The sequence below is a fragment of the Pan paniscus genome, chromosome 13, assembly GCF_029289425.2.
Source record: "Pan paniscus chromosome 13, NHGRI_mPanPan1-v2.0_pri, whole genome shotgun sequence".
NCBI lineage: Eukaryota > Metazoa > Chordata > Mammalia > Primates > Hominidae > Pan > Pan paniscus.
In genome coordinates, this window is record NC_073262.2 from 122,223,598 (window position 1) to 122,246,866 (window position 23,269).

General features: G+C 52.1%; 1 protein-coding gene across 3 annotated transcripts; it reads left to right on the forward strand.

Moving 5' to 3' along the window:
- The first annotated feature begins 59 nt into the window (after nt 1-59).
- Nucleotides 60-22,898, forward strand: STK11IP (serine/threonine kinase 11 interacting protein). Of its 3 annotated transcripts, XM_034955249.3 has the most exons (25): nt 66-4,440; nt 4,610-4,696; nt 7,759-7,964; nt 8,166-8,240; nt 8,513-8,608; nt 8,993-9,100; nt 9,230-9,301; nt 12,151-12,277; nt 12,499-12,602; nt 12,738-12,833; nt 13,019-13,060; nt 13,255-13,401; nt 13,596-13,680; nt 14,588-14,980; nt 15,133-15,338; nt 15,647-15,763; nt 15,913-16,090; nt 18,162-18,392; nt 18,513-18,616; nt 19,686-19,783; nt 20,195-20,373; nt 20,604-20,685; nt 20,919-20,989; nt 21,537-21,784; nt 22,493-22,898. In XM_034955249.3, the coding sequence occupies exons 2-25, from the start codon at nt 4,636-4,638 to the stop codon at nt 22,640-22,642; spliced, it is 3,276 nt and encodes a 1,091-aa protein (XP_034811140.1). In that variant the 5' UTR covers nt 66-4,440; nt 4,610-4,635; the 3' UTR covers nt 22,643-22,898. The 3 variants fall into 3 exon arrangements, 2 of the variants coding, with proteins under 2 accessions (XP_034811141.1, XP_034811140.1); XR_004670327.3 differs by lacking the exon at nt 22,493-22,898 and having other exon boundaries at nt 60-4,440; nt 20,919-21,314; nt 21,537-21,674; XM_034955250.3 differs by lacking the exon at nt 12,738-12,833 and having other exon boundaries at nt 65-4,440.
- Nucleotides 22,899-23,269: the final 371 nt, after the last annotated feature.

Here is a 23,269-nt window from a genome sequence, read left to right on the forward strand (position 1 = left end):
ATTTTCATTTTGGTGGAATCCGTAGGTCTCAGTTATCTGATCTTCTGTTGGGGGCTGCAGCATCAGAACAGGGAGGTCTAGACCCAGGACAATGGCTTGTATCCTAAAGGTGAAATATGACTTCTGTTCCCCTGTAGGCAAGGATCCTGGGTCTCGCATGGTTCAAGGTATCAGAAATAAGCAGGATCTGAGATCTGTATTATGCGGCTGGCAGTCATTCTTCATTCTTGTATGAAGATACTCTCTTCTCCCTTCTTTTTTCCTTTTCTTTCTTTTTTTTTTGAGATGGAGTCTCAGTCTGTCTCCCAGGCTGGAGTGCAGTGGTGTGATCTCAGCTCACCGCAACCTCCGCCTCCTGGGTTCAAGCGATTCTCCTGCCTCAGCCTCCTGAATAGCTGGGACTACAGATGCACACTACCACGCCTGGCTAATTTTTGTAGAGACAGGATTTTGCCATGTTGGCCAGGCTGGTCTTGAGCTCCTGACCTCAAGTGATCCACCTGCCTTGGCCTCTCAAAGTGCTGGGATTAGAGTCATGAGCCATCACGCCCGGCCTTCTCCCTTCTTTTCATCCCTGAAACCTAAGCTAGTAACCAGCACACCTTTCCTTACCCTCTTTTATCATCAGCACTTTGCACAGCCTACTCCAGGAAACTCAGGGGTGGTAGGGAAGCTACCAGCAGCATCTCTCTCTCCACACAATAACATGGGGGTGGAGCCCCAGGCAGATGAGTAGTGCCTCCCTAGTACCAGAGTGCTAGGAATTCTTTGTCATGTGCAGCTGGTGTTGGTGCTTAGAAGAACCAACTGGACATTTCTGATTTTAGGTGGAGTACCAGTCCTGGAGACTAAAACTTAGAAGAGTGTTTGCAAGTTAACAGAGTGATATCATAGCATGTCTTTGAGAAACACAGACTCATTGATGATAGTATGAAATTATGTAATAGCAGCCCATACATGTTATGCTACTTTACAGCAACATGAATTTTTGAAATGGCATTGCATACTTTTTTTTTTTTGAGACGGAGTCTTGCTCTGTCACCCAGGCTGCAGTGCAGTGGTGCGATCTCGGCTCACTGCAAGCTCCGCCTCCTGGGTTCATGCCATTCTCCTGTCTCAGCCTCCCGAGTAGCTGGGCTACAGGCACCCACCACCACGCCCGGCTAAATTTTTGTATTTTTAGTAGAGACGGGGTTTCACCGTGTTAGCCAGGATTGTCTTGATCTCCTTACCTCGTGATCTGCCCGCCTCGGCCTTCCAAAGTGCTGGGATTACAGGCGTGAGCCACCGTACCAGGCTGCACACCATTTTAATAAAGAGAATTTTTTTTTTTTTTGAGAAGGAGTTTTGCTTTTGCTGCCCAGGCTGGAGTGCAATGGCGCCATCTCAGCTCACTGCAACCTCCACCTCCCGGGTTCAAGTGATTCTCCTGCTTCAGCCTCCAGAGTAGCTGGGATTACAGGTGCCTGCGACCACGCCTGGCTAATTTTTGTACTTTTAGTAGAGACAGGGTTTCACCATGTTGGCCAGGCTGATCTCGAACTCCTAACCTCAAGTGATTCACTTGCCTTGGCCTCCCAAAGTGCTGGGATTTTGGGTGTGAGCCACTGTGCCTGGCTGGGTCATTTTTAATGTCCTAAAGTTCTCTTGTTCTCTTCACATAGATCTGGCATATTTCTCAAAATATTATAAGCATGTGTGTATTTGTATTTATATCTATAAGTTATTGATTTTTTGGCTGCTATGATGAATGGGAATTTTTTTCCCTTTTAGATTTGCTAATCTAGACTTCATTTTGTAAAGGTTTTGTCTTAGTTGAAGTTCTTATGGTAGCAATTTACAGAAATACATTCAGATTAATTTAGGCCAAAAAAAAAGCGGGGGAGAATTCTCTGGAAGGCAGCCAAGGCCTCCCCTACAGGCCAAGGGTAGAAAGGAGAGTGGGCCTCACAAGGGGGAGGGAAACAAGAACTACGGAGTCTCCTGTTGCTTTCCCTTAGTAGATCTATTTTTCTCTCCCTCTGTAGTTCAGCTTTCTTTGCTTCTCCCTTTGTCCACTTCCACGTTTCTGAGAAGCAAAGGGATATAGAGCAAACCTGGCTACAGGGGCTACCCATGTGGGTGGAGCAATTCTCAGAAAATAACTATGGGTTGAAAAGGCATGGCTGAAACAGATTTCAAGACACTGCAATGTCAGTGACTTGAAAAGAATCTGTTTCTTGCCTAAGAGGGGTAGAGTTGGCAGTTACTGTTTGGGAGAATCTGCCCTTCTAAGTTCCAGGTGATTAATAAACAGGGACTGACAATTGTCAGGTTATGGGATTAATAATTCAACAAAATATACTGAGCTTTTACTCTGACTTTGTATTTGCATACTAGTTAGCTGTTGTGGGGGCTGAAAAGTTGTGATGCCTTTCTTCCACATCATAAGGGTCAGAGCTCGTATAACAAAAGATAGGTTAAGAGAAAAATCTAAAATAAACTAAGAAGTTTATTTAATCAAAGTTTTACATGACATGGGAGCCTTCAGAAATGGCTACCCAAAGAGCCAGGGAAAACTTGCTTTTAATGCTTAGATTCTATGAAAAATGGACAGCCTGCAGTAATGTGGTTGGGCAAAAAGTGTGCCACTTAATAGTAACAGACAGCAGGTGGAAACCCAACAAGGTCTTTCTGTGTAGCATTCCTTCCTCCCAGGTATGAGGCAGGATCTCTTCCAGAATGAGGGTCTTACGGCCTACTATCAGACAAGGTAGGCCAGAGAAGTTCTTTACGGCCAGCTTGTTTTTTGGACTGAGTTTCCCTCCTGTTGCCCAGTCTGGAGTGCAATGGCGTGATTTCGGCTCACAGCAACCTCTGTCTCCCGGGTTCAAGCGATTCTCCTGCCTCAGCCTCCCGAATAGCTGGGATTACAGGCATGCACTACCACGCCCGGCTAATTTTGTATTTTTAGAAGACACAGGGTTTCTCCATGTTGGTTGGGCTGGTCTCGAACTCCCGACCTCTGGTGATCCGCTGGCCTCGGCCTCCCAAAGTGCTGGGATTACAGGCGTGAGCCACCGCGCCAGGCCACGGCCAGCTCTTACATAGAAAGGTGGGGGAAGTTTAGGTTTTATGGTTGGCTTTGGGGGAGAGGGCTTCTAGTTTCTGTGACTCATCTTGGGGAAGAGGAATTCCGGTTTCTATGGCTTGCCTTGGGGAAGAAAGAAGGCTGGGAGACAGGAGGGCAGGAAAAGGTCGGAGAGACTGTGCCTGAGGCCTTCCAGTCTCTTTTAGTTCAAAATAGTCAGCACACCAAAGCGCCGTATTTTGGGGTATTGTTTTTCTGAGCTCAACACTGCTTCGGATGTATCTCCACTTACTTTATTTAACCTAAAAGGCTTTCAGCTCAGAGCACAAGTAGTATGCCATGAATGCGAAATTGTGTGGTTCAAATATTCAAAATATTTGAAATATTTGCCATTTCAAATATTTTGTCTTTAGAAAATAAAATCTTTCAAATCTGGCAACTGGGGATAAAGATGACTATGACCCTATTCCTCCTTTCAACTGGCTTAGGATTCATTTTGATTTTCCTCTGTAGAAATGGGGCGCTTCATGAAAGAAACTCTCCCTGAAAACCAGGAATTCTGTTAAAAGACCTTTTTGCTAATCTAGTTCAGTAGTTGACGTTAGCATTTGACGGGGAGCCTGGTGAAAGCTACCATGAGAATTCGGAAGCAAGAAACTGGCAGTCCTGGCGCTACTGGTTACTAATTGAACGACCTTCGCAAGTAACCTAGCCTCTGTGAACCTGTTCTCATTTTCAAACGCGGTTGAATAACTACTTTTCAACTAGGATGTTATGAAAGGTAATAGGGTAAAGACAAAGGACTAGGTTCGCGTGGAGCCCAGTACTGCTGAAGGAAAGATACACGAGTTTGGAGGGAGTCTAAGGAAAAGGAGGCAAAGGACCCCGGAGGTTATATCCTCGGTAGCTTCAGCTTTTACACGATCTAAGTCCATCCTACGGCGAATACGCTCTCCTTTCACTGGAAAATGACTGTTTGCTTTGAAAAAATTTTTATCTAACAAAGCTCCATTTCTCTAAACTTTGCTTCCCCGCCCAGTTTGCAAAAGAGTCAGGGTTTCCTCACCGGCGCGGTAGGCTCGCCGAAAGCCAAGCGGGAGCCCCAGGCTGCGCAGGGCGGGGGAATAATGGGAGCCCAGCTCCGGGCCAGGAAGCCCAGGGAACCACTGCAGCCACCACCGCGGTCAGGAGACAGCCCCCGCACCGCCCCTTTTCGATTCGTTTGCATAACCTACGGCGCGGTTTCCGGCGGCAGAGGCTTGTTTTCCGGTCGTCCCTTGGCTCGCTTTTCTTCCGGGGCGGGACTTCCTTTCCATCATTGATAGGCGCCGGGCAGCTGAGCTGGTAGGAGGACCAGACGGGGAGGTTCGGTATGTCTGACCAGGACTTATGTTCCTCGAAAGGGCGGCCAGGAGGATGCTCTTCCTCTCTTTTCTTGCTCGCCTTTTTCTCCGCATGACGCCTCGGTTTGCGCGGACGCCGTGGGCTTTTGGCACTACCGCCCACCTGAGGCTCTTCCGCTTCCTCTTTCCCCCCCAGGCTCCGCCCCCCAGCGTCCCGTGGCCATGACGACCGCTCAGAGGGACTCCCTGGTGTGGAAGCTCGCGGGGTTGCTGCGGGAGTCCGGTGAGTGGACTTCCGGTTGGGCTGGGCCTCGGACCTCGGACGAGGTGGGGGTGGTGCTTTCTGGAGACACGCCCTGAGAGTCATGGAGTTACGACTGGTAGGGTCACCAGGTGTCAGAGTTCAATTTCTTTACTTTTCCCAGGTTTGTTCGCCCGTACAGTGTCCTTTGCCTGTGATAGCCTAAACTCTACGTCTTTTGAGGCCAAAGGGCGGTATCCCTCCCTCCGTGCCTTCTGACACTGTCAGAAGGAAGTGATCATTACCTGACTAAAAGCCCCTCAGGACCAGGGACTGATCTCGATCATAATCATTATTGTGTAGCAAGGTACTAAGTACAGTAGATAGAAGCACGAGATTTGGAGTCGGACCCACTTGGGTTGGAATATCAACCCTCTTTCAAACTTGCCATACTGTTTCCTGAGGCTCAGTTTTCCTCACAGATTGGCATAGTGATTGTACTTAACATTTGTGGGGATTCGTTTTAATTCATGTATTTAGTACAATGCCTGCAAGTATAGTAACTGCTTACAGTTGGGAGCTATTGTTATTGTAATGATTTCCCTGATGCTTGGCACTGTGCCTGGGCATAGTGGAGCCACAGTAGTTGTTGAATACTTGGTTGGCATTAGTTGCGGTAGAAAAAGCCTTGGCTTTGAGATCAGATAGGAGAAGTAACTTCCTACCAATTATATGATCTCCATCAAGATTTTTCACTTTTTTGAACCTCAATTTTCATATCTGTAAGATGGGGTTAATAGTGCTTCTCTTTGAGAGATTCTGAGAAGGTTTGAATGAGATACCAAAGTCATCTGGTACATACTACAGTTAATGTTAGCTGTCCTCCATCACTCCATGCTCCTATTGACGATATCTGTGGAAGCTCTCTTTATAGCAGTTTTCTTTTCTTTCTTTTCTTTTTTTTGAGACAGAGTCTTGCTGTGTCACCCAGGCTGGAGTGCAGTGGCGCAATCTCAGCTCACTGCAACCTCCACCTCCTGGGACGAAGTGATTCTCCTGCCTCAGCCTCCTGAGTAGCTGGGACTACAGGTGTGCACCACCATGACCGGCTAATTTTTGTATTTTTAGTAGAGACAGGGTTTCACCATGTTGGCCAGGTTGGTCTTGAACTCCTGACCTCAAGTGATTAACCTGCCTTGGCCTCCCAAAGTGCTAGGATTAAAGTCGTGAGCCACAGCACCTGGCCAGTAGCAGTTTTATTTCCTGGCTTGTATTGATAACTTTGCAAATGTCTTATATCCTTCTCTGGGAGGAGACAACTAGGAGGCCCTTTGAACGTGGGAAGAGTCCTTGAACCATGTCTGTATCTATCCTCAGTGTCTAGTACATACAGAATCCTTCATGTCAGGTTGTAGGACTTGTTAATTTATTCAGTGATGAATAGTGGGTGTGTGAATGTGTGACTACAAGGAGGTAGCAGGAGAAGAGCTTTGTGGCAGCAGAATAGTTTTGTATCTTGATTGCGTGGCTGCAGGAATTTATATAAACAGCATATAGCTATATATACATATTGTACCAACATCAGTGTCCTGAAATTTTTTTTTTTTTTTTGAGACGGAGTCTCGCTCTGTCACCCAGGCTGGAGTGCAGTGGTATGATCTCGGCTCACTGCAACCCCTGCCTCCCTCCCAGGTTCAAGTGATTCTTCTGCCTCAGCCTCCCGAGTAGCTGGGACTACAGGCATGCACCACCATGCCCTACTAATTTTTGTATTTTTAGTAGAGACGGGGTTTCACCATATTGGCCAGGCTGGTCTTTAACTCCGGACCTCGTGATCCACCCGCCTTGGCCTCCCAAAGTGCTGGGATTACAGGCGCGAGCCACCGCGCCTGCCCTTTGTTTTTTTTTTTGTTTGTTTTTTTTTTTTGTTTTTTTTTTTGAGATGGAGTCTACCTCTGTCGCCCAGGCTGGAGTGCAATGGCTCAATCTCGGCTCACTGCAACCTCTGCCTCCTGGCTTCCAGCTGTTCTCTGGCCTCAGCCCCTCGAGTAGCTGGGATTACAGGCGCATGTCGCCATGCCCAGCTGAGAATATTTGTATTTTTAGTAGAGACGAGGTTAGAGTCGTAGAATAATTTTTTGCGTTTTTAGTGGAGACGGGGTTTCACCATGTTGGCCAGGTTGGTCCTGAACTCCTGACCTCAAGTGATTAACCTGCCTTGGCCTCCCAAAGTGCTGGGATTACAGGCCTGAGCCACGGCGCCCAGCTCAGTGTCCTGACTTTGATATTGTACTATAGCTATATAAAATGTAACCATTAGGGAAAACTGGGTAAAGGATACAAGGGACCTTTCTGTACTATTTCTGCAACATTCTTTGACTCCATACTTATTATATTTTTTAAGCCAAAAAAGCATTCCTTCATGCCTAGCTTGTAGCTGTACTTTTTTAGGTGCAGTGATGAATACCAGAGTGATCAAAAGATGCCCTCAAGGATGAAAGTCTCATTAGAGAGAGCAGTTTTAACAGACAGCAGTAACAATGCCTTAGTGCTATAATGAATAGTTATTCTATGACATACTTTTTAGTATTGTTTGAAAGTTTCTACAGATGTGCTTTGCAATCAGAAAAAGAAAGAAAGATAAAACTTCCAATTAACTTTTATGTAATAATGAGTGACTGCAATATGAAAATTCAGCAGTATTACTTCTTGAGGCGGCTTCCTGGAGGAGGCTGGTCTCAAGCTAGGCGGTGGAAGGGGGTGTCTCATAACAAGAGAGAACTGTGAACCAAGCTGGCTGTATTTCCAGCACTGTCAGTAGATGAGGCTCTTTTGAGCAGAAGGTGAAAGAAAATTTGGAAGAGTTGGTTGGAGTTGTGTAGCCAAGCAGTCTCATCAGGCTGAATGAAATGTTAGGACTTTTTTTGAAGATGAGGGGAGCCATTGAATGCTTTTGAGCTGAGAAGGAGATAGAAAATTTGATCCTGCAATAGAAGATCTACAATATGGATTGGAGTGGGTATATTTTGGCATCATAGAGCCTTAGAATAAAGAGAAAAATCTTTTCACTGTGTCTTCCCTCCTGTCTGCCCCTTTTTCTGCAGGGGATGTGGTCCTGTCTGGCTGTAGCACCCTGAGCCTGCTGACTCCCACACTGCAACAGCTGAACCACGTATTTGAGCTGCACCTGGGGCCATGGGGCCCTGGCCAGACAGGCTTTGTGGCTCTGCCCTCCCATCCTGCCGACTCCCCTGTCATTCTTCAGCTTCAGTTTCTCTTCGACGTGCTGCAGAAAACGCTTTCACTCAAGGTTCTGGGTGTGGGGAAGAGGCAGGATGTGCAAGGAGCCCAAGAGAATGATGGAAGTTGGGGGTAGGGTAGGGGTGCAGAAGTCTGCAGTGCCAGGATCCAGAGGGTGTCAGATGTACCAGTGGTTGTGCTAAGGAAGGAATGTTGAGGGCAGGGAGATCTGCCGTGCCTCAGTAAATTGAGTTTTTTTTTTTTTTTTCAGCTGGTCCATGTTGCTGGTCCTGGCCCCCCAGGGCCCATCAAGATTTTCCCCTTCAAATCCCTTCGGCACCTGGAGGTATGGGGACACGGGGGGATGTTGGTGCACAGCACCCAACTTGAGGCAGCCCCTTGGGGATGGTAAAGAGAAGAGCCTCTTTGGTGAGGAGGCCAGGCCTGAGTATACCCATTGCTCTGCAGTCATGTGATATCCACTATCTTTCCATTTACTGCTTCCCTAAACCATAGCTGGGCTTTGTGGTCTTCTCCCTCCTCCTAACTAGGGGATGGGGATGAGGTCTTTGTCTTCTGTGGGGTTCTGCCTTCCTCCCTCCCCTTTCCTTGTCCCAGCTCCGAGGTGTTCCCCTCCACTGTCTACATGGCCTCCGAGGCATCTACTCCCAGCTGGAGACCCTGATTTGCAGCAGGAGCCTCCAGGCATTAGAGGTAAGGAGAGTGAGGGGTGAGCTCAGACACCTCAACTTGAGAGATGTAGAAAACCAAGCTCTGATGTTCTCCCCTCTCTGCAGCTCTCCCTGCCTCCTGCTTCCCTCTAGACAGTGTCCTCACTCCCTGTCTGTGTTCCCGCAGCACTCTGTAACTGCCTGTATATTTATAGTCGTACCTACCATATTATATTACATATTCTAGTGTCTACCTTCCCACTGTCCCTACAGTGAGTTCTTGGGTCAGGGACCTGGGCTTTAAGCCTGTATCTTCAGATGGAGTTCAGTGTATAAAAAATGAATGAGTGACTGGGTGGTAGAGCTTGGCCTTGGCATAGGGAGGAAGGGGAGCGTGGGGTAATGAAGCACCCATCTGTCTGCTCAGGAGCTCCTCTCAGCCTGCGGTGGCGACTTCTGCTCTGCCCTCCCTTGGCTGGCTCTGCTTTCTGCCAACTTCAGCTACAATGCACTGACCGCCTTAGACAGCTCCCTGGTGAGTGCCTCAGAGGGAAGAGGGTTTCGAGGAAGGGCAAGGCCAGGCCTTTGGGGAGGAGGGCCAGCTGGTTGACCAGATAGTATTGTAGTGAACATCGATTCTCTGCCTCTTCCCCGTCTCTCTCAGCGCCTCTTGTCAGCTCTGCGTTTCTTGAACCTAAGCCACAATCAAGTCCAGGACTGTCAGGGATTCCTGATGGTGAGTATGGGCAGTTTGGCAGCTGGCACACCATGGGTCTTTGATTGCTCTGCTCTCACTCTCTCTCCTTGACCAGCTTTTACTCCCACCTTGCTCTTGCCATGAGGGTGGAGCTGCATTCTGGGAGATAGCACTGCTTAGACACTAGCATCAGACAAACCAGAGTTCATATCTCAACTTCTAATACCTGTGCAACTTTGAGCAAGTTAGTTACCTCTTGGTTTTTTTACCTGTAAAGTAGAAATCACAAGAGTACCTGGTTTTTGTTTTTTTTTTTTTTTTTTGAGACAGAGTCTCGCTCTGTCACCCAGGCTGGAGTGCAGTGGCGCAATCTCAGCTCACTGCAACCTCTGCCTCCCAGGTTCAAGCAATTCTCCTGCTTCAGCCTCCCAAGTAGCTGGGATTACAGGCACGTGTCAACACACCTGGCTAATTTTTGTATTTTTAGTAGAGATGGGGTTTCACCATGTTGGTCAGGCTGGTCTTGAACTGCTGACCTCAAGCAATTCACCTGTCTTGGCCTCCCAAAATGCTGGGATTACAGGCATGAGCCACCATGCCCGGCTGAATACCTGCTTTTATAGTATTAAAATGATTGTGAAGAAGTACCCAATGTTGCTTAGTCTAGTGCCTAGCTCAGAAACTGGTAGCTTTTGTGATTATGATGAAGAACCTTTCTTCTGGGTCCTCCCATCCACCTGTCAGAGATAAAGCCGAACTAGTTAAAGTGGTAAGGACAGATTTTTTTTTTCTTTTTTTTTTTGAGGCAGAGTCTTGCTCTGTCACCCAGGCTAGAGTGCAGTGGTGTGATCTTGGCTCACTGCAAACTCCACCTCCTGGGTTCAAGCAATTCTCCTGCCTCAGTCTCCCGAGTAGCTGGGATTACAGGTGCCCGCCACCATGCCCAGCTAATTTTTGTATTTTTTAGTAGAGATGGGGTTTCACCATCTTAGCCAGGCTGGTCTTGAACTCCTGACCTCATGATCTGCCCGCCTCAGCCTCCCAAAGTGCTGGGATTACAGGTGTGAGCCACTGTGCCCGACCAAGTAAGGACAGATTTTTTATCAGTGATAAACTATTGCAGCGGGGAAGAGGGTGCAACCTGAACTGAACGCCACTTCAATTTGTGCAGAGGTGACTGGGCATTTTAAAAGGAGATCGAGGGAATAGGAAGGGGAACTGTGAGGGCTTGAGCAGAGTAAGGGAAGTGGAAATGTACGAAAAGCAGAAGTGGAGGTTGGTTCACATGAAGCCCTTCTGGGTTTGCTAAAAGTTAGGCTCCTACCTTCCCACAGAGACTGGGAGACGGGAGCCCTGTCATCAGGTGTTGGCTAGAACAAATGGGAAATTCTTTTGGCAGCCTTTACTTTTCCCAGGCAGGAGCTTAAGGGGGCTAGAGTCACCATTCTAGGGATGCATCCTTGAGATGTTAGAACTTTGCTGTTTTTGTTCAGGTTTTTTACTGTGGGGGTTGGAGGAGTCAACAAAAATAATTTGTATTTTGAATAATTTGAATTTTGTTGAACTTGTGCTGAACAAGTCTGCAGTTCTTAACAGGCCAAAGTTGAGGCCTAGTCAAAAAGAAGGCCCAGAGGAGCCTGAGTAGGGTTTGATCAAGGTGAGAACCTCCTCTAATTCAGGGAAAGAAGAGACACTCCTCTTTCCCCTGAACAATATAAATCCTTTTCTTCCTTGATCACCTTTTGTTCACTAAAAACCAACTGAGCCATTTATTGGGACTTGGTAGTGGATGAGTTTTGCTGGATGGTGAGAGTGACCAGGCATTTAATGGGGGACATTTCTACGGAAACAAAAAAGGAAACAAAGATGAATGGTTGGAGCAGACTATAAATCCATTTTCTGAGTCCAGAGGGCAGCCAGTTGAGATTTCTAGGCGTTGAGCTCTATGTTTCTTTAGATGGTGGAATGAGGATAGCAGTGGCAACCGATGGATTTCTTCGTCTGTAGTTTGAATGTTTGTGGTGACGGCATAGACAGTGTTGCAGTCATGGTTATTTCCCTGAACAGAGCCTGGAAGATACAGAAGTGTCAGTGGACTTTTTTTCCATTTTTTTTTTTTTTTAATGGGACAGAGTTTCGCTCTTGTTACCCAGGCTGGAGTGCAATGGCACGATCTCGGCTCACCGTAACCTCTGCCTCCCGGGTTCAAGCGATTCTCCTGCCTCAGCCTCCCAAGTAGCTGGGATTACAAGTGTGTGCCACCACGCCCAGCTAATTTTTGTATTTTTAGTAGAGACGGGGTTTCACCATGTTGGCCAGGCGAGTCTCGAACTCCTGGCCTCAAGTGATCCCCCCTCTTTGGCCTCCCAGAGTGCTGGGATTACAGGCGTGAGCCACTGCACCTGGCCGGCTGGGCATTTTAAAAGGGGGCCGGTGGGGGAGTGGGCAGGGGAATGGTAGGGCCTTGAGCAGAGCTGGGGGAGTGGAAATCAGGTTGGTCCACATGAAACCCATCTGAGTTTGCTAACTAACTGGCACTTACCAAAATAAGGCCCTTACCCTTTCACAGAGACTGGGAGACGGGGCCCTATCTTCAGGAGTTGGCTGAAACAAATGGGAAATTCTTTTGGCAGCTTTGACTTTTCCCAGGCAGGAATTTAAGGGGGTTGGAGTTGCCATGCTCAGGCTGTGGCCTTGAACTGTTAGGAACAGTGCTGGTGTTGTTCAAGTCTTTTAACGTGGGAGGAGGGGTGGATGAAATCATTTGTGCTGAGTGTGTGCACTTTTATATAGGCCAAGGTTGAGGCCTAGTCCAGAAGAGGTCTCAGAGGACCCTGGCTAGAGTTTGCTCAACGAGAGAATCTTTTTCTCCCCCGTACCCCTGCCAGGATTTGTGTGAGCTCCACCATCTGGACATCTCCTATAATCGCCTGCATTTGGTGCCAAGAATGGGACCCTCAGGGGCTGCTCTGGGGGTCCTGATACTGCGAGGCAATGAGCTTCGGAGCCTGCATGGTGAGTAGGGGTGTGTGATGGGGCAAGCATGGAGGGGAAGGGGGAGAGTGAGGCTGGGGCTGGCCTGGGGACCATGTGCTTCTAGAGCCTTGAGAGGGCTTATGGGGAGTGCAGGGGTGCTCCGGCCGATCTTTCTGCTGCACCCTCCCCCAGTGCACGCACCACACTCACTTGCGTGTACTCATCCACATGCTCTTCCTTCCTTCTTGCGTCCACCCCAGGCCTAGAGCAGCTGAGGAATCTGCGGCACCTGGATTTGGCATACAACCTGCTGGAAGGACACCGGGAGCTGTCACCACTGTGGCTGCTGGCTGAGCTCCGCAAGGTGAGATGGGAATGCATCAGGGGCCTGGAAACCACCCTTGCACCTACCCCCGCATGCTGGTTTGGTCAGTGCCTTCTTCACACAGGGAGGGCCAGGGCCCCAGGCCCTCCTCATTCTCCCCTTCCTGCCCCTCAGCTCTACCTGGAGGGGAACCCTCTTTGGTTCCACCCTGAGCACCGAGCAGCCACTGCCCAGTACTTGTCACCCCGGGCCAGGGATGCTGCTACTGGCGTGAGTGATCGTCCTGTGTCCACTCTGCTTCCCCTTTCCTGCCCAGTCCTCCCCGACCTTGCACCCTCTTGCCATCCCTGGGTGAGGGGCCAAGGACCTGGACCCTGCTTACTGTGTTCTTAATACCTGGAACTCAGCAGGATGGGCCTACCACATACTCCCTCCCCCTTTTTGTCTTTGCTCAGTTCCTTCTCGATGGCAAGGTCTTGTCGCTGACAGATTTTCAGGTCGGTGTGGTTGGGGGGCGAGGACTGTTGGGGGAAGACATGAAGGGAGGGCGCTGGGGAGAGAACAGAGGGCTGGCTGGTGACAGGGTCTTCCTGGTCAGTGGAAAGTAGGGTCCCGCCTTTTGGCTGGCTTGGGCAAGGCAGAGGTGCTCCCAGGCTCCAACCTCTCTCTCCTTCCTGTCGTCACGTGCCAGACTCACACATCCTTGGGGCTCAGCCCCGTGGGCCCACCTTTGCCCTGGCCAGTGGGGAGTACTCCTGAAACCTCAGGTGGCCCTGACCTGAGTGACAGCCTCTCCTCAGGGGGTGTTGTGACCCAGCCCCTGCTTCATAAGATTAAGGTAAGCAGCGTCCTCCGCTGCCTTGTGCCTGCGGTTGGGTGTCTCTCCGGGGACTCTGGGCTACAGTGGGCAGGGAATGGTAGGAACTGTGCTTGCACGTGGTCGGGGTTTCTTTGATAGGTTGGATGGCCAGCCATGGATGGCAGGGCTGGAGGCTTGGCTTTCACAGAACTTCTTCCCTCCACCAACCTCAGAGCCGAGTCCGTGTGAGACGGGCAAGCATCTCTGAACCCAGTGATACGGACCCGGAGCCCCGAACTCTGAACCCCTCTCCGGCTGGTAAGTCAGCTTCATCCCACTAACCTCTCTCGTCCCCATCGAGCTCACTCTAATTTTTAAGTTACGGTGAAGATCTGCTGGAAGAAATGTTATTTTTTGTTGGGGTAGAGTATTATAGAGGGCTTCTTAGTCTTTTTTCTTTTCTTTTAGTTTAGGGAAAGGAGAAGACTGCTTCTGGGAGCATTTTGAAAACTTCGAGGAACATTAATTTTGTGGGGTGTCAAGAGATCATGTAGGCCAGGTGCAGTGGCTTACATCTGTAATCCCAGCACTTTGGGAGGCCGAGGTGGGAGGATTGCCTGAGCCCAGGAGTTTGAGACCAGCCTGGGCAACATAGAGAGATGTCCATTTCTACAAAAAAACTTTTAAATTAGCCTGACGTGGTGGTGTGCGCCTGTAGTCCTAGCTACTTGGGAGGCTGAGGCAGGAGGATCGCCAGAGCCTGATAGTTCAAGGTTGCAGTGAGCTATGATCATGCCACTGCACTCTAACCTGGTGACAGAGTAAGACCTTATCTCTTAAAAAAAAAAGTAAAAAACCCCAAAACAAAAGAAAGTGTATATGTATATATATAAAATAATAGGATCGTGGCCAGATAAGTTTGAGAAATGTGAGGTTGAAGAGAAATAGGTGTGTCAGCTGCCGGCCGTCTCGGGCCCTTCAGGATGCTGTCATGTATGCTGAGTCTCCGGAAGTAGCATAGGATGTGCAGCTTGGATTGCATGTGACCACAGTGTTCCATAGGACACGCTTTAGTACATGCCACGGAGGGGACGCCTGTAGCCTCCCTTGCCCGTGTCCCCATACACAGCCCATCGCCCCCTCATCGCTGAGGAGCACCATTGAAGGATTTGGGGCCATCTGTGTGGGGCAGGCTTGCTCAGTTCTGGGTTCCCCTCCTGCCTAGGATGGTTCGTGCAGCAGCACCGGGAGCTGGAGCTCATGAGCAGCTTCCGGGAACGGTTCGGCCGCAACTGGCTGCAGTACAGGAGTCACCTGGAGCCCTCCGGAAACCCTCTGCCGGCCACCCCCACTACTTCTGCCCCCAGTGCACCTCCAGCCAGCTCCCAGGGCCCCGACACTGCACCCAGACCTTCACCCCCGCAGGAGGAAGCCAGAGGCCCCCAGGAGTCACCACAGAAAATGTCAGAGGAGGTCAGGGCGGAGCCACAGGAGGAGGAAGAGGAGAAGGAGGGGAAGGAGGAGAAGGAGGAGAAGGAGGAGGGGCAGATGGTGGAACAGGGAGAAGAGGAGGCAGGAGAGGAGGAAGAAGAGGAGCAGGACCAGAAGGAAGTGGAAGGTGAGCCCTTTGTGGGCTGGGGCGAGCTGAGGCCAGGGGCCCTTGGGATGTTTGTGAGTGGTGGGGTCTGGCGGGTGGAGGGCCAGTTCGGGGGAGGGCGGAGTGTGGGTACTTTCCCTCCCTGCAGGCCTTCTCTCTTTGTCTCTCCACAGCGGAACTCTGTCGCCCCATGTTGGTGTGTCCCCTGGAGGGGCCTGAGGGCGTACGGGGCAGGGAATGCTTTCTCAGGGTCACTTCTGCCCACCTGTTTGAGGTGGAACTCCAAGCAGCTCGCACCCTGGAGCGACTGGAGCTCCAGAGTCTGGAGGCAGCTGAGATAGAGCCGGAGGCCCAGGCCCAGAGGTCGCCCAGGCCCACGGTGAGTGGGGTGTGGCAGGGTCTCTGGAGGAGCCAGTTATGGGAACATGGCTGTTGTGTGCCCTGCACTGGGCTGGGCATTTCCTACAGTCTCTCCTTGGCACTAGGAGCCGAGGAGGGGAGCCTCAGAGGTTGCAAGCACTCGGGAAGCTGGGCTGAGGAGCAGGGATTCTGTGCTGGAGCTTGGACGTCAGCACAGGCCTTTGACAGGCTTCAGAGGTCCTGCCATCCTCCGTGCTCTCAGCATCCCCTCATCCCTCTGATCACCGCCCCTGCTGTTTTTCACCCGGTCCCCCTCTTGCTGCGCAGGGCTCAGATCTGCTCCCTGGAGCCCCCATCCTCAGTCTGCGCTTCTCCTACATCTGCCCTGACCGGCAGTCGCGTCGCTATTTGGTGCTGGAGCCTGATGCCCACGCAGCTGTCCAGGTGATGGCGCCCAGAGTGGGGGCCCAGGAGGCTGTGGGGATTAAGAGAGCCAGAGGGGAGTGGCAGCAGGCCTGAGGGCCAGGGGCCTGTGGGAGGTGTCCGTCTGGGGTCCGCCTGCTCACAGCTGCCTCTGATCCACCCTCTGTCAGGAGCTGCTTGCCGTGTTGACCCCAGTCACCAATGTGGCTCGGGACCAGCTTGGGGAGGCCAGGGACCTCCTGCTGGGTAGATTCCAGTGTCTACGCTGTGGCCATGAGTTCAAGCCAGAGGAGCCCAGGCTGGGATTAGACAGTGAGGAAGGCTGGAGGCCTCTGTTCCAAAAGACAGGTACAAGTCCTGCCCTTGACCTCTCTGCCCACACGCCTCCCCTGTTCCAGGGAAAGTGGCTCTGTGTAGGGGAGTGTGAACGGGGAGCCTTAGGGAGAAGGGGCTAGAGTGGAGAGCAGTTGTTCTGCCTGGAGGAAAAAGAAAACCGTCTGCCTGCTGCATTTACAAAAAGGAAAACAGAAAAAAAGAAGAAACTATATCCTGTTTTTTTTGTTTTTTTTTAACTCTGAAAGTCAGGAAATGCAATCTCTGTAACTGTGCTTAAACATACTCATTATTTTTTCATAACTTGAAGGCTTGTTGTGTTGGGGTTTTTTTGGCTGATATTTCAGACACTACATAAAACCTAATGAGCCCTCACTGCAGTATCGGATTGTGGTGCTGCCTCTGCCAGCAAGTGTAGCTGTTGAGTGAGATGCTCGGGGAGTTGGCTTGGTTTATCCTTCCCGGCTGACCTTGGAAGGTACATAATGTCCTGTGGCATTTCTTCATGCGCTAGTCCTTAAAACAAGAATTGTTTCCATTGTAGACCAGTCAGCACTATCTTTGAAGAAGACATTGAAGAAGAAATAAATATTCTTGATAACAGCTCTGTGGAAATGCCAGAATTTTATTAGACGGTTTTCTCTTCTTGGCGGCAGCTGGAGCAGGGGTTTAGATTTTATTCAGAAAATGGAGCCCTGCTCCATTCCCCACTGTGGACTGGCCTGGGCATGCAGCCTTAGCGACACAGCGCAAACAGAAACAGCCCCCAGCCCCTCCCGGACCCTGGCTGTACACCATGAGGTGCTGGGGTCTCTGGAGCCTCTTCCATGGTGGCGTTATTAATGAACATTACTGTGGGCTCTGTTCTCCTTTAATTTTTTTTTTTCTTTTTTTTTGAGACGGAGTCTCTCTCTGTCGCCCAGGCTAGAGTGCAGTGGCACAACCTTGGCTCACTGCAAGCTCTGCCTTCCGGGTTCATGCCATTCTTCTGCCTCAGCCTCGCAAGTAGCTGGGACTACAGGCGCCGGCCACCACACCCAGCTAATTTTTTGTATTTTTAGTAGAGACGGGGTTTCACCGTGTTAGCCAGGATGGTCTCAGTCTCCTGACCTCGTGATCTGCCCACCTTGGCCTCCCAAAGTGCTGGGATTACAGGCGTGAGCCACCACGCCCGGCCAACCGTTCTCCTTTCACTTGCACCTCAGTTACCTCCTCTGAACAAAGAAGGGAATGAACTCACCCCATGGTGCTGTTACGCTATTTAAATATGACAGTAAGGCACCAAGCAGAGGGCCTGGCACAACACAAATGTCTCCTGTAAATGGTAGCTGCTGCCGTTGCCCCCAGCTGTATGGTCCTGGGCAGCGTGTGTAAATGATTTAATATTTTCTTTCCTCTTTGCAAAATGAGATAGGGAGAGTTTCTCTGGTGATGAAATGCGATCATACTGGCATAGGAGGTAGCACATGCCCAGCACAGTGTAGCTGCTCAGAGTGCTGCCTCTCTCATTGCTGATCCATGTCCTGATTCCTTCCCAGCTTCCTGACACTAAGAATGAGTATAAGATAGATGCTATTGTCATCCCTGTTTTATAGACGAGGAGCCAGGCTCACAGAGCTTAGATGACTTGCCCATGATTACAGAGCCATTAATTGATGGAGCCTGGAATTGGACCGAAATTTGGCAACAGAGTTCTCTCTGCCTTTCCAGACCTGTTGATTTTGGTCTTTCAGACGTTGCTAGGAGAGCCCTGAAGTACTTGATCAGCCCAAGTCTGTAAGAGGGCATAAGAGCAGGTCCTGGTTGTGTTTGGCCCAGTCTGAGAGGGCCTAGAGTTAGAAGGTAGAGTGCACTTTGAGGAGTTTGCGGGCCAGCGTTAGCTCATCCCTCCCTGGGATGGGGAGTGATCAGTTGGCAGCTGTGCCGGGAGAGGGAGCTGGTGGCCTGGGGCGTGGTGGTTGTGTATGAAGCTGGAGGCTTGGGCTCAGGGGAGACCTGAGCGTGGGGAAGGAGCATCGTGAGCATGGTGGGAGTTGTGGCACTGTGTGGGGGAGGCTCATGGGGACTGTGTCCATCCTCCCTCCAGAATCTCCTGCTGTGTGTCCTAACTGTGGTAGTGACCACGTGGTTCTCCTCGCTGTGTCTCGGGGAACCCCCAACAGGGAGCGGAAACAGGGAGAGCAGTCTCTGGCTCCCTCTCCGCCTGCCAGCCCTGTCTGCGACCCTCCTGGCCATGGTGACCACCTTGACAGGGCCAAGAACAGCCCACCTCAGGCACCGAGCACCCGTGACCACGGTAGTTGGAGCCTCAGTCCCCGTGAGTATAGGCAAAACAAGACATAGACGAGTTTGGGGAAGGGAAGGGGCACTGATGGGGAGGTGGAGATGGAGCCCAGGGGCTGCCATGGGCAGGCTGATGCCCCCTCATTGCCCTCAGCCCCTGAGCGCTGTGGCCTCCGCTCTGTGGACCACCGACTCCGGCTCTTCCTGGATGTTGAGGTGTTCAGCGATGCCCAGGAGGAGTTCCAGTGCTGCCTCAAGGTCTGTGCTCCCTGACACTGCCCATGCCCCCAGCTGGCCAGGGTGCCCACTCGTTTCCATCACAGCCAACTGAGTCAGATCAAGCACTCTAGAGACCTGATCTGGCTTCTGGTTTCAACCCCAGCAGCTTCTTGCTGTGTGGCCGTGGACACATTCCCTGGTATTTGAGTCCCAGTTGTTGCCTGTCTGCAATGGAGATAACGATGCCTCCCTTACACAGTGGCGTGCGTCAGGGCTCATGTTGAAGCTGCCCAGCCCAGCACCTGGCACTCATCAATGGGGCCTCCTAGCATTATTATAAACACATGATGTCGTTAGGCCTTTGCTGAGCACCTGTTGTGCTAGACACTGAGGATCTACAGATCAATCTTGCCCTTGATCTTACAGTCTGGTGTGAGAAACTGACAATGATTGTGCAATATGCAAATGCTGTAATCGGGCTAAGGCCCTTGAAGGGTTGTCTAGTCCAGCTTGAGTGGGTCAAGGAAGCTTCCTGGGAGGTGATGTCTAAGCTCAGTCTTGAAGGGTAAGTTAAGGAGTAGGGAGGAAAAGAATGTCTTAGGTAAAGGAAGCAGCAAATGCATGGAGGCCTGAGAGTGTCGCTGGTGGGGAGAACTGCACAGGATGAGGGCACCTGGACATGCAGGGCGAGTGGCAGGGGTCCTGAGAGGACTCTGGGGGGCCGGCAGGGGCCAGGTCAGGAGCTGCCTCCTGTGTCTGCCAAGGAGTTTGGACTTGTTTCTGAGGGCCACCGGGAGCCACTGAAGGATTTGAAATGGGGCAGTGATGGTCAGTTTTGTGCCTTAGAACAGTTAGTCTGGCGGAGCGTGGAGGGGGTGAGGCGACAGGCAGGGAAGCCAGCTGCCAAGGCTCTGAGCGGGCAGGGGCTGCAAGGCAGAGAGCGGTGGTGGATGAAGAGGCTGTCGAGTGTGAGGGAAGCTCCATAGACTGGTGGGTGGGCAGTGGGAGGGTCAGGCCGAGGGTGCTGTCCCCAGGAACTCGGCTTTCAGTCTGGCCCCACCTCCCCAGGCCTCTTATCAGGTTTCTCACCAACTTCCTCTTCCCCCAGGTGCCAGTGGCATTGGCAGGCCACACTGGGGAGTTCATGTGCCTTGTGGTTGTGTCTAACCGCAGGCTGTACCTGTTGAAGGTGACTGGGGAGATGCGGTGAGTGAGAGGGGAGATGCAGTGAGTAAGGGGGGAGATGGGGTGAGTTGGGGGGAGATGGGGGAGTGAGGGGGAAGATGGGGTGAGTGAGGGGGGAGATGGGGTGAGTGAGGGGGGAGATGGGGTGAGAGAAGGGGGAGATTGGGTGAGGGGGGAGGTGGGGTGAGTGAGGGGGGAGATGGAATGAGGGGGGAGATGGGGTGAGTGAGGGGGGAGATGGAATGAGGGGGGAGATGGGGTGAGTGAGGGGGAGATGGGGTGAGGGAGGAGATGAAATGAGGGGGAAGATGGGGTGTGGTGAGCGCACGGGGGTGATGCAGTGAGTGAGGCAGGTGCAGCTGGGGCAGGGCCTCTCTGGGACTCTCACTCCACCCTCACGCTTCTCCATCGCTCTGTCCCCTCTCTCCACAGTGAGCCTCCAGCTAGCTGGCTGCAGCTGACCCTGGCTGTTCCCCTGCAGGATCTGAGTGGCATAGAGCTGGGCCTGGCAGGCCAGAGCCTGCGGCTAGAGTGGGCAGCTGGGGCGGGCTGCTGTGTGCTGCTGCCCCGAGATGCCAGGTGTTGCCGGGCCTTCCTAGAGGAGCTCCTTGGTGAGAGAGGGGAGGGGAAGGCAGGAGGGTGGGCACGAGGGTGGGCAGGGCCTTGGGGCCAAGCTCCCCACCTGGTACCGAGTAGCGGAGACAGAGAGGTAACAGGACTTGTCCCTTGTAGAAGTTTCTGAAATCCAGAAATGTGGAGAATAGGAAGGGATTGAGAGGTGGTGAGTTTAGGCTGGAGGAGAGCAGAGCCTTCTAAAGTTCCCTGGCCTGGCTCTGTCTAGATGTCTTGCAGTCTCTGCCCCCTGCCTGGAGGAACTGTGTCAGTGCCACAGAGGAGGAGGTCACCCCCCAGCACCGGCTCTGGTGAGTCGATAGGAGGCAGAGGCTGGGGTTGCTGCCCAATCCTCTTTCCACAGAGCCCCAGACATGGCCCTGTGCTGAGTAGGTCCTGGGCAGCCACCTGACCTCATGCCATGCCCCTTATGGGCCCCTAGTGTCTCCTCCCAACCCCCTGCAGGGCTTTCTTCCCACTCCTCTCTCTCCAAGTCCTTCCCAACCCCTAGCTGATCTTCCTGTGACTGCCATGTTCCCTCTAGGCCATTGCTGGAAAAAGACTCATCCTTGGAGGCTCGCCAGTTCTTCTACCTTCGGGCGTTCCTGGTTGAAGGTGAAGCCTCTGTGCAGCTGATGCTTCCCTGGTCTCTGTACCCCACCTTGTCACAGGCACTGGCCCACGCGCAGCACCTGTACAGTGCCCTTGCAGCAACTGTCAGTTCCTGGAACCTGGAGAACTTCTCACTCGAGGGCATAGCTGAGTAACAGCCTCAGTGTGCCCTGACCCTCTGGGTGGGGTCAGGAGGCACCCAGGATCCTCAGTTACCCAGAGCCTTTGCTCTCGGGCCCAGGCTTTCTATGAAGTGGAGCAGCGTGGCTGAGTCGGCCCTGCCTCATCAGTCACAGAAGGAGAGGGTGGAGCCTTGTTTCTGAGTAGGGTGGGTGTGGGGCAGTGGGGGGTGGTAGGCCTCAGAGGTATTCCAGAGTAGAGATTCATGGAGCTTGGGAAAGGGAGGGTCTTGGCCCCAGGGGCACAGGCTGCTTTGTGACCCACCTCAGAGTGTGGTTCACACCTCTTCTCCCCTGCAGCACTGGGACGCTGGCCCCAGGGATCTGGGCCCCTCCACGACCTTCCACACTGGATGCCTCTTTCCCTACAGGCCCTTCCACCTGCCTCGTATCCCTGTTGCTGACTCCGTCCACCCTGTTCCTGTTAGACGAGGATGCTGCAGGGTCCCCGGCAGAGCCCTCTCCTCCAGCAGCATCTGGCGAAGCCTCTGAGAAGGTGCCTCCCTCGGGGCCGGGCCCTGCTGTGCGTGTCAGGGAGCAGCAGCCACTCAGCAGCCTGAGCTCCGTGCTGCTCTACCGCTCAGCCCCTGAGGACTTGCGGCTGCTCTTCTATGATGAGGTGTGTGTGTGTGTATCTCCAGTGAGAGGGAGGGAGGGGAGATGGTGAGCACAGGTTGGGGCCATGAGGGCAGGGTGGGAAATGGGTCTAGGAACCCTGGGCGTTGGTGGCAGGATGGCACTTACAGATGAGAGAACTAGGGTTGGAGGAACTGGGGGACTCTAGGCTTGGATGAATATCAAGTCAGAGAGGGAGGCAGCTGTAGGCAGGGGAGACACCTGGACTGGGAGCCCAGCCATTTATCTGGGCCACAAGGCTTTCAGTGAGGTTTCCGGCAGCTTTGAGTTGGCAGGATTGGGCCGGTTGTATGCCAGCCGTTTGGCCTTTGTGACCACCACCTGAGGAGATACGGTTACTGGTCCTATTTACAGATGAGGAAGCTGAGGCTTGGGGATGTTAACCAGTTTGCCCAGGCCAAAGTGGTGGAGCCGGGAATTGAATCCACAGTTCCCTGAAATTGAGTCCGCATCTTCTGTACAACAGGGAAGATGAAAAAGACAGGTCCTCTGGAGGCTTTCAGTAAACGTCGGCTGGATTCTGTTTACGAAGCTCAGAGTCAGGATCTTTTATGGGGAGTGACACGGGCCTGGGGAAGGGGAGAGGCACTGAGCCAAGGTGGAGACAGTGAGGCCTTCCCAGAGACCTCCCTTGTACCCACCCTGGTGTGGTCCCCATGAGCCTCGCCTTGCTAACTGCTCGGTCTGCCAGGTGTCCCGGCTGGAGAGCTTTTGGGCACTCCGTGTGGTGTGTCAGGAGCAGCTGACAGCCCTGCTTGCCTGGATCCGGGAACCATGGGAGGAGCTGTTTTCCATCGGACTCCGGACAGTGATCCAAGAGGCGCTGGCCCTTGACCGATGAGGGTCCCACGCTGACCTTGGCCCTGACCTCAGGAGCCACGCTGTAGACATTCCCTCTCCTGGTCTCTGGGTCTGGCTTCCAGGCTCTGGCTGTGGACGTCTTCAGCCTCTGGGTGCTGGCCAGTGAGGCCCCAAATGACCCAGGGCTTAAGGGAGAGGCGAGAGAATGATCTGGCCTCAGGGGACAGGCCACCTGGTCAGGAGGAATATTTTTCCTGCACTTTTTCTCAGGTATCAATAAAGTTGTTTCCAACTCATAGGTCATGTGTGGTACTTAGAGTCACTCATAAGGCCTGCAGTTCCCCTAACCTCTTCTGACAGAAGCTATCCCACCCATCACCTTTCCTGAATGGGCAGCTCCAAGCAGCCTTGTTTGTGCCATGAGACCCCATCTCCAACCCAACTGTGGTCCCAGCATGGGAGATCAAGTAGAGCTCCTGACCCACAGGCACACAGCCCCAAGCTGGCAGTGACTTGTCATGTGGCCTGGCATGGAATTGCTGCCAAACAAGTAGCCGGGCCAGATACGGTCCTGCTGTCTTGAACTTTACATGGGAAGTAGTGAGGACTTCAGGCCATCGCAGAGGGTGTCTGGGGAGAGGGTGTGTGGAGTTGAGTGGTGACCTCT